The sequence below is a fragment of the Chiloscyllium plagiosum genome, unplaced genomic scaffold (genome assembly GCF_037043375.1).
Source record: "Chiloscyllium plagiosum isolate Xiang-an unplaced genomic scaffold, Cpla_swu_hap1 HiC_scaffold_15, whole genome shotgun sequence".
Taxonomy (NCBI): domain Eukaryota; kingdom Metazoa; phylum Chordata; class Chondrichthyes; order Orectolobiformes; family Hemiscylliidae; genus Chiloscyllium; species Chiloscyllium plagiosum.
The window spans coordinates 37325271-37340052 of record NW_028270153.1 but is presented as its reverse complement, the minus strand read 5'-3'; the positions used below and the strand labels follow the sequence as shown (position 1 = coordinate 37340052).

General features: G+C 38.3%; 1 protein-coding gene across 2 annotated transcripts in view; it reads left to right on the top strand.

Moving 5' to 3' along the window:
* cse1l (CSE1 chromosome segregation 1-like (yeast)) overlaps positions 1-14417 on the top strand; it is a 47583-nt gene extending 33166 nt beyond the window's left edge. For both annotated transcript variants that reach the window (XM_043710360.2, XM_043710361.2), the window contains exons 18-25: positions 110-260; positions 1134-1342; positions 4597-4694; positions 4786-4871; positions 5160-5241; positions 8536-8682; positions 9738-9969; positions 12368-14417. In XM_043710360.2, coding sequence (XP_043566295.1) covers positions 110-260; positions 1134-1342; positions 4597-4694; positions 4786-4871; positions 5160-5241; positions 8536-8682; positions 9738-9969; positions 12368-12457 — 1095 coding nt within the window. In that variant the 3' untranslated portion in view covers positions 12458-14417. The remainder of the gene's footprint in view (positions 1-109; positions 261-1133; positions 1343-4596; positions 4695-4785; positions 4872-5159; positions 5242-8535; positions 8683-9737; positions 9970-12367) is intronic.
* Positions 14418-14782: the final 365 nt, after the last annotated feature.

The window sequence follows — 14782 nt, the reverse complement described above, 5'->3', positions numbered from 1 at the left end:
CATATTATCTATTTATTTGCTCATTGGTTGAATATAAATGTAAACAAAGAAGGAATTTGTATTCATGTATTGGTTTATCAACATTGACTTGAATCTGATCTTTTCCTAGAACCCAAGCAAGCCACACTTCAACCATTATCTGTTTGAGTCTCTTTGCCTATCAGTACGTATAACATGCAAGGCAAATCCTGCCACTGTGAGAAGTTTTGAAGAGGCTCTCTTCCCAGTGTTCACAGAGATCTTGCAAAATGATGTGCAAGGTGAGTATAATTTGAAGTAATTCCATTCACTACACAATGAATTGATTTTTGCCTTTGTGTTTTTAACCAAACTCTGAGTTAAGATGGAAAGAAAAACAGTGAGATAAGGATCAGAGAATTATTGATTGAAGTTTGCTTAAAAACTCATAACAGTTAACTAGCTACAGGGTGCCTGCAAATCATAACAAGAACCATCTTGGTTCATATGCCTCAGTCAGTCATTGTAGAAACTCACTAAACCAATCCAGAAACCTGACCAACTAATGAAAACAACCTTATGTTTGTTATCGGTAATATGCCTTCCAAATATTTTAGAGTTAAAAGTGACAAGTTGCAATGAAGCATTCTGCATCTTGGTCTGTTGAGCTAAAGCATCTGTTTGGCAGATAGTGCCTGTGAGGTCAGGTGGAATGCAGGTTGAGTGTTGTGAAAGGGCAATGAAGAAAAGAAGCTGACCGTGAGCCAGAAGATTGTGATAGTCTAATTGGTGTTTCCTTTCTGCATATCTTGGCTGCAAAACAAATACATGTCCCTCCAATTAGGAAACACCTCGAAGGTCTCTGTACACTTGGAGAAAGTCAGATTGGCATGCATATTTCATCCATTACTCCTTTAAAGGTTTCAACTAAAGTTGTAAAATAGGTGCTAGGCTTATTTAGTAAAAAGTTTTCCTTCCTATTTGTGGTATTCGCAAAAGTGGTTGAGGCAGACAGATGGGGACACATGGTTTTCATCGGATTTTGTTTACTGATCTGAATCACATCTGAATAGTCATTGAGGCATTCGAGAAAATTTTCAACCAACTTAAATGTCAGGTCCTTACAAACCTCGAAACTGATGTTGGTCTTTGTCTTTCTGTTTTCTACATTTTAGAATTTCTTCCTTATGTGTTTCAAGTGATGTCACTGCTCCTAGAGATATACAGTGCCGATATTTCTCCGTGTTACATGGCTCTCTTCCCACACCTGTTACAGCCACTGCTCTGGGAACGTGTAGGGAACATTCCACCTCTTGTCAGATTACTTCAGGCTTTTCTGGAGAAAGGAGCAAATTCCATTTCTACAACTGCAGCTGATAAAATTGTACGTGCAAATAATTTAAAGTGTAAATATTGTAACTCTTAAAATTATTTTCAAATATTACCATTATTTCATCACCGTTTATCTGATTTAGGAAGCAATTGAGACTGAGTAGAATCAAAAATGTCACATTGAAGTGTACAATCATTTTGAACGTTTTAGGGATCCATAAAGATCTGTAGCCTAAGATTGAAGTCTTAACTCCAGCAGAGGTGTGAAATTGCAATAAGTACGAAAATCAAATGAGTGTTATACACTGTCATTTTAATGTCATAAATTTTACACTCGTGCCAGAATTGTCAGTAAGCCTATGCTGTTTTTTCATAACTGTTTGAAATACATGAGGATCTGGATGCTACTGCTAAATGTATCTGCTGTATTGTAAATCATCTTTTGCTTTTTAACTACTATCCCCTTTAACAGGGCAGCAAATGCTACTTCATGGAAAAGTGTTTGTTTTTTTTTGGAAATCCTTTTGCTTTGATGTTTAGTAGTTAGTACAGATTGCAGAATATCAGCACAACCTTTTTTCTCTTTCCAATCCTGTGCCATTATAATATTACACTACCGCACTGTATTCAATGTACCCCATTTTATATGTTGTTTATTTCAGTTATTGAGACATTTGAGAAATAATTTATATGGTTGCCAATACTTCCTTCAGTAATAAAATCATGGCATCAGAATTTTAATACTATTCTGAGAAAATTATCATTTGATCAAAATTAGATTTACTAAATTTTGATTTGAATATTACTTAATTTATTTTGACAATTTTGAAGAAAGCATAAACATACTACGCTAACACTCTGGTTAAAATACATTTGTTCCACCCTTTGTTTCTGTTCAAGATTGAGAAGTTTTCAATATTGATAATAACTGCCAAGTAGAAATTTTATATCAAAACTACTGTGAAGTATTCCATGTTTGCTTTGTTTTCAGCTTCCAATCCCTTCTCTTTCCTCCCCACCCTGATGCACTGCACTTGCACAGACATGAAGATTTTTGTTTATTTTCGGTGCCCTTTGGGATGTGCATTATTTCTTTCTAACAGCTTCATGTTAATTTATAATTCTATTTCAGGTTTAAATATATACTCATGACTTATGATAAGATCGCAAGAAATAGGGGCAGAAGCAAACCGTTTGACCTTTGAGGCTGCTCCATTATACAAAATCATCATGATTGTCTTCCACATCACATTGCTCATAGTCAGGAGGGTGATGGAAAACTTTCAACTTGAATTAGTACAGCCCCACTAATGTTCAAGAGGTTTGACATCATCCAGGACAAGAATGCCCATTTAATTTGCACCACATTGATGAACCTTCACTGTCTTCTCCACCAGCACTCAATTGCAAAAGTGTGTGGCATCTGCCAGTTATACTGCAAAAAATTACCAAAGCTCCTTCAACAGCAGTTTCCAAACCCACAGCCATTACCTTCTGAAAGGATAAAGGCAGCAAATGCATGAGAATACCATCACCTGCAATTTCCCCTCCAAGATATTCACCAGCTTGACTTGAAAATATATCATTGTTTCTTCAGTATTGCTAAGTAAAAATCCTGAAACTCTCACCTTATTGACAATGTGGGTCTACCGGAAACAAATGGACTATAGCATTGCAAGAAAGCAATTCACTGCTGTCTTCTCAATGACAGTTAGTGATGGGCAATAAATACTGGCCATCTTTTCATCTCAGTCCTAAATAATTAGTCTGAGATGTACACAAGTTCTAGACCCCCAGGACCTTCCCAGTTAAGCACCTCAGAATTTTCTGTTTCATTGACATCACATCTCATTCTTCAGGGGAACATAGGCTTAGTCGACTCAATCTCTTCTTGTTGAACAGTCCCTTCATCCCAGGTTTTCAAGTCATGACTCCTAGTTATCTAGTGAACATTGGTTTCATCCCTCTACCAATCAGTCCATTTACCAACCATTCAGCACTCTTCTCACAGAGGTTAAATGTTAATTTCCCCTTTACTGGTATTCTTGAGAACTGACCTGATGAGTGCAAGATGAAAAGCATTGGCAAAATGTCTCTTTTTCAAAACATTTCCCAAATTCTGTACCACCAAATGACTAGCTTTAATTATTTAAACATTGGTAGCGAAATTGCAGTTTAGCAAGCAAGTTCAGAATTTATGTAAAACAGTTCTAAAAACAATTTGTACATTTATTGTTGGTTTAAAAAAAAGAGTAATGCTTTTAGAATGCCTCTTTTAGCAACAATTATTGATATCCAAACTACATTGGCGGAATCATGTATTGACCAAATGGAAGACTGTGAATTGCTTTCTTGCAACGCTATAGTCCATTTGTTTTAGGTAGACCCACATCAGATAAAATTTGAGTATTTGGTCATTTTGAAACTAAGGAAGAAATGCAAACATTTTCATAAATTCTTGACTCGACTTGAGAATATTAAAATGATCATGTCTGAGGTATTACACGACAAGCTGACAGTCAGGGAAAACAACAGTGCTGAGGTGGTCAAACTAAGAATGAAGAGTTGAAATGATTAATTGCACCTACATTATCCATGCCCAATATTGGTACCTAGTAGTAAGCAGGATTTTTGGCTGGTACTTCGATTGCCTTCATTGTACAGACATATGAGTATATGAGTTGGGATGTCATGTTGTACAGGACATTGAGGCCTCTCCTGGAGTACTGTCTGCAGTTCTGGTTGCCCTGTTATAGGAAGACTGTGTTATTAAACTGGAGAAGGTTCAAAAAATATTTACCAGGATGTAGCTGGAAATAAAAGGTTTTGAGACATGAAAATAGACCAAAAGACTGGGATTTATTTTCACTGAAACATGGGAGATTGAGGGGTCACCTTATTGAGGTGTATAAAATCATAAGGGGCATAGATAAGCTGAATGACAAGGGTCGTTTTCCTTGGGTGGGGGAAATTCAAAAAAAGGGTGCATATTTTTAAGTTGAGAGGAAAAAAAGTTATAAAGGACATGGGGCAACTTTTTTTGGTTGATGTGTAATGAACTGCCAGGGAAAGTGGTGGATGAAGGTACAGCTTTCAATGTTTGAAGACGTTTGAATAAGTTCATCAAAAGAAAAGGTTTGGAGGAATATGAGTTAAACGCCGGCAGGTGGGACTAGTTTGGGAACATGGTCAGCATGCACTGGTTGGACCAAAGGGTCTGTTTCTGTGCTGAATGACACTATGACTCTAAGCGTTTAGGTGTAGATTGAATTTTCTTGACTTGCTTTGTTTTTATCCTCCTCATAGCCAGGATTGCTTGGAGTCTTCCAAAAACTAATTGCATCTAAAGCCAATGACCATCAGGGCTTCTACCTGCTGAACAGCATAATTGAACACATGCCACCGTAAGTACAGATCTATTTTGTGCAGTGTTTTGGGAATCTGTAATTGAAGAAACTGTGCTCATGGATTGTTCTTGTATTTTCCATCTGTCAGTGATGCCATGCATCAATATCGGAAGCAGATCTTCATTTTACTTTTCCAGAGACTTCAGAATTCAAAAACAACCAAGTTTGTCAAAAGTAAGTTTTTTTTTTCCCCTTTCTAAATGAGTCCGTCATTAAACTTTTCCAAAATGATTTGATGCTTTTCTTCCTCTGTTGAGAAAAGTGACAAGCCGCTCTTTGTTCTTCCAGCTAGGTGATTTCATGGTTGGGATCAGAAAATTCCCAAATGGGAAACTGAGAGACTAAATATATCATTGCCACTAACACTGTTTATTGCTTCTCCAGTATGCTAATGTGGGTGTGTTTTGAGGGGGATCATCTCAGTTTATTGATTGCCTGAACTTGTTTTGTTTTGTACCTTAGGTTTCTTGGTGTTTGTTAACCTTTACGCTGTGAAATATGGAGCAATAGCATTGCAAGAAATCTTTGACAGTATACAGCCAAAGTAGGTATATTGCTGCTTAAATATGAGGTATAAAATGTACTTCAAATATTTTTCTTGTTGTAGCAGGTGCATGAAGCAGCTGCTGTATGTTCCTTTTGACCTATGTAGAAACACTTATCCACCCTCTCATAGAGTCATAGAGATGTCATAAAGATGGAAACAGACCCTTCGGCCCAACCCGTCCATGCTGACCAGATATCCCAACCCAATCTAGTCCCACATGACAGCACCCGGCCCATATCCCTCCAAACCCTTCCTATTCATATACCCATCCAATTGTTGCAATTGTACCAGCCTCCACCACTTCCTCTAGCAGCTCATTCCATACTCGTGCCACCCTCTGCGTGAAAAGGTTGCCCCTTAGGTCTCTTTTATATCTTTCCCCTTTTACCGTAAACCTATGCCCTCTAGTTCTGGACCCCCCGACCCCAGGGAAAAGACTTTGTCTATTTACCCTATCCATACCCCTCATAATTTTGTAAACCTCTATAAGGTCACCCCTCAACCTCCAACACTCCAGGGAAAACAGCCCAGCCTGTTCAGCCTCTCCCTGTAGCTCAAATCCTCCAACCCTGGCAACATCCTTGTAAATCTTTTCTGAACACTTTCAAGTTTCACAACATCTTCCCGATAGGAAGAAAACCAGAATTGCATGCAATATTCCAACAGTGGCCTAACCAATGTCCTGTACAGCAGCAACATGACCCCCCAACTCCTGTACTCAATACTCTGACCAATAAAGGAAAGCATACCAAATGCTGCCTTCACTATCCTATTTACCTCCCTGCGACTCCACTTTCAAGGAGCTATGAACCTGCACTCCCAAGGTCTCTTTGTTCAGCAACACTCCCAAGGACCTTACCATCAAATGTATAAGTCCTGCTAAGATTTGCGTTCCCAAAATGCAGCACCTCGCATTTATCTGAATTAAACTCCATCTGCCACTTCTCGGCCCATCTGGCCAAGATCCTGTTGTAATCTGAGGTAACCTTCTTCACTGTCCATTACACCTCCAATTTTGGTGTCATCTGCAAACTTACTAACTGTACCTCTTATGTTGGCATCCAAATCATTTATGTAAATGACAAAAAATAGAGGACCTTGTGCCACTCCACTGGTCACAGGCCTCCAGTCTGAAAAACAACCCTCCACCACCAGCCTCTGTCTTCTACCTTTTGAGCCAGTTCTGTATCCAAATGGCAAGTTCTCCCTGTATTCCGTGAGATCTAACCATGCCGCTCAGTGGGCAGCACGGTGGCACAGTGGTTAGCACTGTTGCCTCACAGCGCCAGAGACCCGGGTTCAATTCCCGCCTAAGGCGACTGACTGTGTGGAGTTTGCGCGTTCTCCCCGTGTCTGCGTGGGTTTCCTCCGGGTGCTCCGATTTCCTCCCACAGTCCAACGATGTGCAGGTCAGGTGAATTGGCCATGCTAAATTGCCCGTAGTGTTAGGTAAGGGGTAAATGTAGGGGTATGGGTGGGTTGCGCTTCGGCGGGTCGGTGTGGACTTGTTGGGCCGAAGGGCCTGTTTCCACACTGTAATGTAATCTAAATCTATGTAGTCTAATCTAATTAGTCTCCCATGGGGAACCTTGTTGAGCGCCTTACTGAAGTCCATATAGATCACATCTACCACTCTGCCCTCATCAATCCTCTTTGTTAGTTCCTCAAAAAACTCAATCATGTTTGTGAGACATGCTTTCCCACGCACAAAACCATGTTGACTATCCCTAATCAGTCTTTGTTTGCCTTTGCTTCACAATTGCCACATTACAAGGTCCTTTTTTTCCCCACAGTAAAATCGACATGGTTTATAGCCTTTCACCTTTTGCTTATTGCAACCAAGAAATGGCATAACAGTTAGTATAAGTCAAAACAAGTTCATGTATTAGTGCCCAATAGGAAAAACATAGAGAAAAGCTGAGTCTGTCAGTTATTAGCTTCCAGAGACCACCTATAGTTGTTTGCCTTTCCATTCTGCATTCAGTTTATTTAATCTCAAGAGAATGTTTTCCCAAGATTATTGCTTACCACCCCTAAGAATTATTTTATTTTTATTTTTGATCAGTACTCCGTGTTATCATCCATTTTAATCATAAAATATTAAAGCACAAAAGCAAGACCATTTAGTCCAACATGTCTGTGTGTTTCTCTCCTTCCTACTTCCAATTATTTCTCTGCACTGATAAGAAAGATAAATCCAATTGTTTCAATTACTGCCCATAGCCTACTCTGATTCACTAGCAGAGTTATGGAAGGAATCATTGATGGTCATACCTGGTGCCACTCAACAATAACATAACCACTGATGCTCAGTTTCCGTTTCACCAGGGTCATTTGGCTCCAGATTTCATTACAGCATTGGCCCAAAATATAGACAAAAGAGCTGAATTCCAGAGGTGAGGGTGACTATCAAAGAGCCCTACTGTATTTGAAATCACTGAAATTCAGGAAAAATATCTCCTGGCTAGAATCCTATCAAGAACCAAGGAAGATGGTTGGATTGTTGGACCTAATGGCAGTTTCCTATGTAAACTCTGTTCAGCTGCTGTATTGATGTCTTTCCATTGATCAGGATGTCACTTTGAATGTTTGCTGATAGTTGCAAAGTGTTCAATTCCAGTTGTAACTTCTTAGTTAATAAAATAGTTCTTGCTCCCATGCAACGAGAATTAGACATACTGGCTTAAGTAGCAAGTTAATTTGCACCACAAAAGTGCTTGGTAGTGACTGTTTCAAATAAGAGCCTGGCTACTTCCCATTGATATTAAATGGCAGTATCGTCATTGTGTTCCCCATTAAAAATATTTTCATTTTCATCATTGACTAGAAGCTTTATCATATTATGGCTTCAAGAGTATGACTGGGTATTCTGCAGTGAATGCATCTCGTGACTCTTCAAAGCTTTTCTGCATTCTATAAGGTTTAGTTCAGAAATGTGAAGTACTTCTCACTTGCCTGTGTGACTAGAGCTCTAACAGTACATAAGTAGTTGAACATCACTTTCAAACCTGCAACTGCATCATGTAAAAAGATGCCAGCAGACAGTTGGGTATTCCATCACTGAAAAGTCACAGATCATTTTGTTTTGGAGATCTATCACTGTTGAGTCAGCATCCTGGATTTAAATATCTCAAATTGACTTCAGTACTCAGGTAGCAGCAGTTCAAACAAGATAGCTCACCACCACACTTGAGACATTTATGAGTCGCTTATAAAAGCAGACCTTGCTAGCAGACCCATCTTCCTTGTGTATATTTTATACTTAATTGACATGCAATTGTTTTGTTGCAGAATGTTCGGTATGGTTTTGGAGAAAATTGTTATTCCAGAAGTACAGAAGGTGTCTGGACAGATTGAGAAAAAAATTTGTGCAGTGGGAATTACAAAGATCCTAACAGAATGCCCTTCAATGATGGACACCGATTATACTAAGCTGTGGTACGTTGACAGGTCTTTTTACGAAATGAGAGCTTATGTTTTTTGTTTAGAATCCACAGTCTCTACAACACTTAAGGGAGCAGAGTAAGTTTGGACCTAGGCTCCTTCACAGTTGCGATAGTCTTAGTGGTGATCTTGAAACTGAAGTGTCCCTTACATGATTTTTAAAAAGAAACATTCTTCCAGGAAATGTGAAAATTGCTGGCAAAGCCAGAATTTGATCTTAATGCCAAATTGCCTTTGCAAAAGTGTTGATGAGCCACCTTTTTGAGCCATTGCTGTCCTTCTGGTATAGGAACATCTACAGCGCTGTTGGAGCGTTCCAGAATTTTGACCCGGGGTGCTGTGTGGCTTGAGAGGGAATCTTGCAGGTGATTGGTATTCTGTGCATCTGCTGTCCTTGTACAATTTGGTGGTACAGGTTTTTAGACAACCAATTGGAGAGTATTCCATCATGTTCCTGACATGTGAATTAAGTAGCCTGTGTATTTATTATTTGGCAGTTGATTAAGTTGGAAAGAGACGGGTAATGCAACAAGTTCTTAACTAGATGACTCACAAGAAATCCCACCAGTTAAATTGATGCATATTCTTTATGCATTGATTTCTGATAAAATAGTGTAATTGGAAATACTAGAACTAAAAAGGTCTTTAATTGGCAACTAATTTCTATTTTAGAATTAACATCCACTTTAGATTGTATCCGTGCATCTGTCCTAATTAATGCTGTATGATCAAGACTGGACCAATCTCAAGTGGCTGAGATTTTGATTGACTAGCAATCTTTGCAACCTTGTTTTATCTAATGCCAAATCCAATTGAATGGTAAAGTGCAAACCTTTTTGTTGTAACTCTCCAACACTTGGAATATTGTGGGGCGTTGGGGGTATAAGACGAAGAAATATACTAGTATCCTACATCCATTCCCTTTTTATTCGAAGAATCTTCCTTGCAAGGTTCTGATAATAATGGCTGTTGAACTCATTTGTTAATTATCAATAATGTTTTAATCAAGCATTAACTGTTTATTTTACCAATTCATCCTCTTGGAACAGGACACCTTTGCTCCAGGCTCTTATTGGATTATTTGAATTGCCTGAAGATGATAGCATTCCTGATGATGAACATTTCATTGATATTGAAGATGCACCAGGTTATCAAACAGCTTTCTCCCAGCTAGCATTTGCAGGAAAAAAGGAACACGATCCCATTGGTGCAACAGTGAGCAATCCAAGAGTTCATCTGGCCCAGTCCCTTCACAAGCTGTCTACGGCATGTCCAGGCAGGGTAGGTAGTAGAACTGTACATTAAGGAAAACATGCGTAAAATCAGTTTAGAAAGGACAATGCTTTTCCAAAATATGAAAGAGGCTTTTATTGTCCTTCTGTGGCAGCAAAGCCTTGAGATGGTTTCAAAGATATTGGGTGTGAATGGACCTCACCATTTTGTTTTAACCAAAGAGCATTCCACCATTTTGTCATTTATATAAATGATTCATATGTGAATATAGCAGGAATGGTTAATAAGGTTGCAGATGACACCAAAATTAGTGATGTATTGGACAGTGAGAAAGGTTATATCAGTACAAAAAAACCTTGATCGGATGCGCCAAGGAATGCCATGTGGAGTTCATTTCAGACAAATGTGAGATTTTACACTTTAGTAAGGCACATAAGGCTTATACACTTAAAGGTAGGGTCCTGGAGAGTGTTGCCATACAAAGAGACCCTGGGTTGCAGGTTCACAGTTCCTTGAAAGTAGAGTCACAGGGAGACAGGGTACTGAAGGTGGTGTTTGGTAGATTTGCCTTCATTGGTCGCTGCATTGAGTATAGGAGTTGGAAGGTCATGTTACAGCTGTAAGGCCATTTTTGGAATATCTTTTCAGTTTTGGTCTTCATGCTATGAAAAAGATGTTGTGAAACTTGAAAAGGGTTCAGAAAAGATTTACAAGGATGTTGCCAGGGTTTGAGGGGTTGAGCTAAAGGGAGAGGCTGAATAGGCTGGGGCTGTTTTCCCTGGAGTGTCAGAAGCTGAGGAATGACCTAATCGAGGCTTATAAAATCATGAAGGGCATAGATAGGGTGAATAGACAAGATCTTTTTTCGAGAATGGGGGAGTCCAAAACTAGAAGGCATAGATTCAAGATCAAAGGGGCAACTTTTTCATGCAGACATGTATGTATGGAATGAGCTGCTAGAGCAAGTGGTGGAGGCTGGTACAATTACAACATTTAAAAGGCATCTGGATAGGCATATGAATAGGAAGGGTTTAGAGGAATATGGGCCAATGGAACCAGATTAATTTAGGGTTTCTGGTTGGAATGGAGGAATTGGGCCGAAAGGTTTGTTCTAATGCTGTACAATTCTGACTCTATGACCGAGCATCAAACTGCATCCCAGATGATTAGCATAACTAACCTGTCTGGAAATGACCAACTTGATGAAAGATTAGAGTTTGAACCTCGCCAACACACTGAATGAATTCAATGCCTACGCATGAATTGCTGTATTTATGTAAGAAAGTTATTTGTAAAATAGTTGTCCTTTTCAGTTTTACTTAATGAATTTAAACTTTTAACAGGATGATAGATACTACTATTCAGTGGGCATATGGCTATATAATGTTGGATAAGAACTATGAAGAAATTGTATGTTTCAATTCTTTGGCTATGCTCAATTATTATTGCAAGCTAATAACTGACTTAAATTTTCTGGTTTCACACTTTATTAAAAGGTAGATGGATAATCTGTATTAAATTAGAATTAGTTTTAACTCGACCTTATTGATTACTCTGAGCAAACATTTTTAATCTTGTTAAACTGAATTGACTTCTCGAAATTAAGTGTAATGCTGTGTACAAGAGACCATAGCACAGTTCTGTTCTCATTGTTCTGACTGAACTCAAAGGAATAATGTTTAGCGTCGGAGGAAATGAAGACCAAAGTTAGGCAGGAGTTCAAATTTGGGAATTATGCCTCTGGATTAGGTTAGATTCCTTACAGTATGAAAACAGGCCCTTCGGCCCAACAAGTCCACACCGACCCTCCAAAGAGTAACCCACCCAGACCCATTCCACTACCCTATATTTAACTTTGACTAATGCACCTAACACTATGGGCAATTTAGCATGGCCAATTTACCTGGCCTGCACATTTTTGGATTGTGGGAGAAACCCATGCAGACATGGGGAAAATGTGCAAACTCCGCAAAGCGGGAATCAAACCCAGGTCTCTGGTGTTATAAGGCAGCAATGCTAACCGTTGAGCTACCGTGTCGATGGGCTATTGGTCATTTCACTAGCCTGATATATTACCAGTCAACAGAGGATGAAAGACCACAAAGCGTCCAGTTTGAAAGCACAGTGTGCGCTTGGGTAGTTGGCATCAGGTGCTGTAATAGCATACTTCTTCAAGTCAAAAAAGTCATTCATTAAGCTCAATTTAAGGAATGACTTTAATCTTTATTGTTATTTAGTGTAGAAAATGCTGTCATTTGTTGAAACAATGTTAATGGAATTGATTCCTGAGATAGAAAATATATAAACAGGCCAAAATAAAGATGAGATTTGGATTCTGAGTACAATAAATCACGTGAATTTATAAGATACAGCAACTGAAATTGATTTTGTTATTTAGTTCAATTAACCAAAATAAGACTCTTAATGTCATACTTTTCTCCAATAGGTGCCGTCTATGATCAGCACAAGTTTGAATGCAGAGGCTTTACAATATCTGCAAAGTTATCTTCAGGCTGCAAGTGTGCAGCTGGTGTGAACCTGTTGTGGTTGACTAAAGACATTCTTTAAAGGCTTTTTGCCATGTGTGCTTGCACAGTGAACATCATTTGATTGTGTTTGCAGTAGGAATAAACCTGGAGGAGTAGTACTGGCTCGCAATGATTATGATGACTTCTATCCAAATCAGTTTGGTCCTGTGTAGGCTTATTGCTTGTGATCTCTTTCTATCCACCTTCTGCCTTTTATTTATGTTTTCTTATTCTAACTGCAAAACCTGAATTAATAAAGCACCCACAGATGCATTGCCGTGTACAGTTACTCTGGTGTAAAATAAAATGGAAAATACTAAAAACTTGGCACTTGCTTCTATCGTTTAACCCCATTTCATATTTTATTGGCAACAGTTCCTAGTTTCCCAGTTGTGAACAGCAAGCTAATGACCAATGTCTCGATTGCACAGTGTGTCACAAAATGGTAGAATGCAGGTTTGTAAGCATTATGCCTCATATAGTGCCTTCCTGTTACAGGCCACTGCTTTGTTGTTGGAGTTCAGGGTTTGAAAGCCTTCTTCCATCTTTTTGTAAACTGATCAATACTGTTACGGCAAATCAACATTCTCCTACTCTTCATGATCGTGTGAGGTGCAGAGATATTCACTTACAGTTATGGATTTCAGAGAAACGTGTACCAGGATCGGAGGCTTAGATGATAAGTTATTGCATAGGGTGGGTATTTTCTCACTGGAAAAGAGAAGATTGAAAGGTGATTATACTGATGTAGATTGTGTAGGTCAATGGCAAGTAATATTGTGTCAAGAATAGTACAGTTGAAGGACACCACTCAAAAAAGTAAAGTACAGAAACAATATGTCATGCAGTCAATCTGTTGAACAGATCCTTTATTGATTTACTCAAATTCCAATTAGATTTCTTTCCAAAAATAACAGGAGAGAGTATGTGAATAAATTTAAATTACCAGGTATGTAAGACAAAATGGGAGGCACCAGGCAAGTGTTGATGTTTGTTCCCCAAAGCTGTCCAAGACACGTTTTCCCTCGTGTGGGTCTGTTGTAGAATAATTGACATGAAATTGATTCGTGTGATTAGTCAATGATAACAATTTTGTTCCATGCACCTACCAAAATTGTAGATACACTAAGTGTACTTGGCTGTTGTTCAAAAAACATTTCTGTTTACTGTAATAAAGCCTCTTGAAGAATCTTTGAAAATGTGAGAAAAGCTGATTCAAATCGGAATAATTCTCCTTTATGGAATAACCATGTAAAAGTCGGATAAAACTCATGAAAGAAGCAATTGGAACAAAACAGAACTATTTATAGTATTCTGTTTGTACCTACTGCCTTGTGTGTTACATTCTTGATTATCTTAATTGTCAGCATTTTTGCCAATATTTTCCACGTTTTACCAATTTCTGATATATTCACTGGAAATATATTCAGTTTAATCGTAAACAGTACTTGAAATAGCTGAGTGTTTGAATCATTATCCTTTCATTGAAATATTTTAGTCAATAGAACATTAAAAGTTTGTGAAAATAGAATCATCCAAACTAAAAACATTCACCTCGGTTACTAATTCTGCAGAAATTCATATACCTTACTTTCAAACTTACTTGATTAATCTATTAGCTACTTGAACCTCCAGATTCAAAGACATAATCAGCGGTAAGAGATGCTGAATATTTAGATACGTTTAATCAATTTTTTAGACCTGTTACGACACAGCTTTGGAGCAGGTGGGACTGGAACCTGGATCTTCTGAATGCTGAATATATAAATTTGTTTGTATCAAATAAGTTCTGTTGATGGATCTTTAAATAACGTAGTTGAAGGTAATAAGGTAAATGGGTGTTTGGTATTGATTTGGACTTAGATTGTATTTAGATGTGTTTATAAAGAGCTAGCCATTACTAGGGCAGGGTTGTTTTGAGTGAAAATGTAACCTCTGTTAAAACAATAAATATTCTCCATCAAAGCATTCTCGTCTCAAGTGTATTCTTCGTGAATAGACTTGGAGGCCCTCTAACTTTGATAGCTGAGGATGGCTCCCCAGAAGTGATGGTTGGAGATTAAAATTTACTTTCGGATAAAAGGTTCGAATCTTGTTCAAAGACTGACTGAAGGATCATGACATACATTAGAAACCGAATATAATGTGTCAGCATATGATTTTACAGCACTGTTTTGTGAAGTGCAAATCTTAAGGAAAAATAAAGTCACCTCACATGTTTCTAGCAAAGAGAAAGCAAAAGTTAGCCTTTGCGTTTTCAATTCTGCCAGAAGCAAAATCAGCTGTAAAATATTCTGTCAACTAGAATTTGAACAAATGAACAGAAAAGAAGT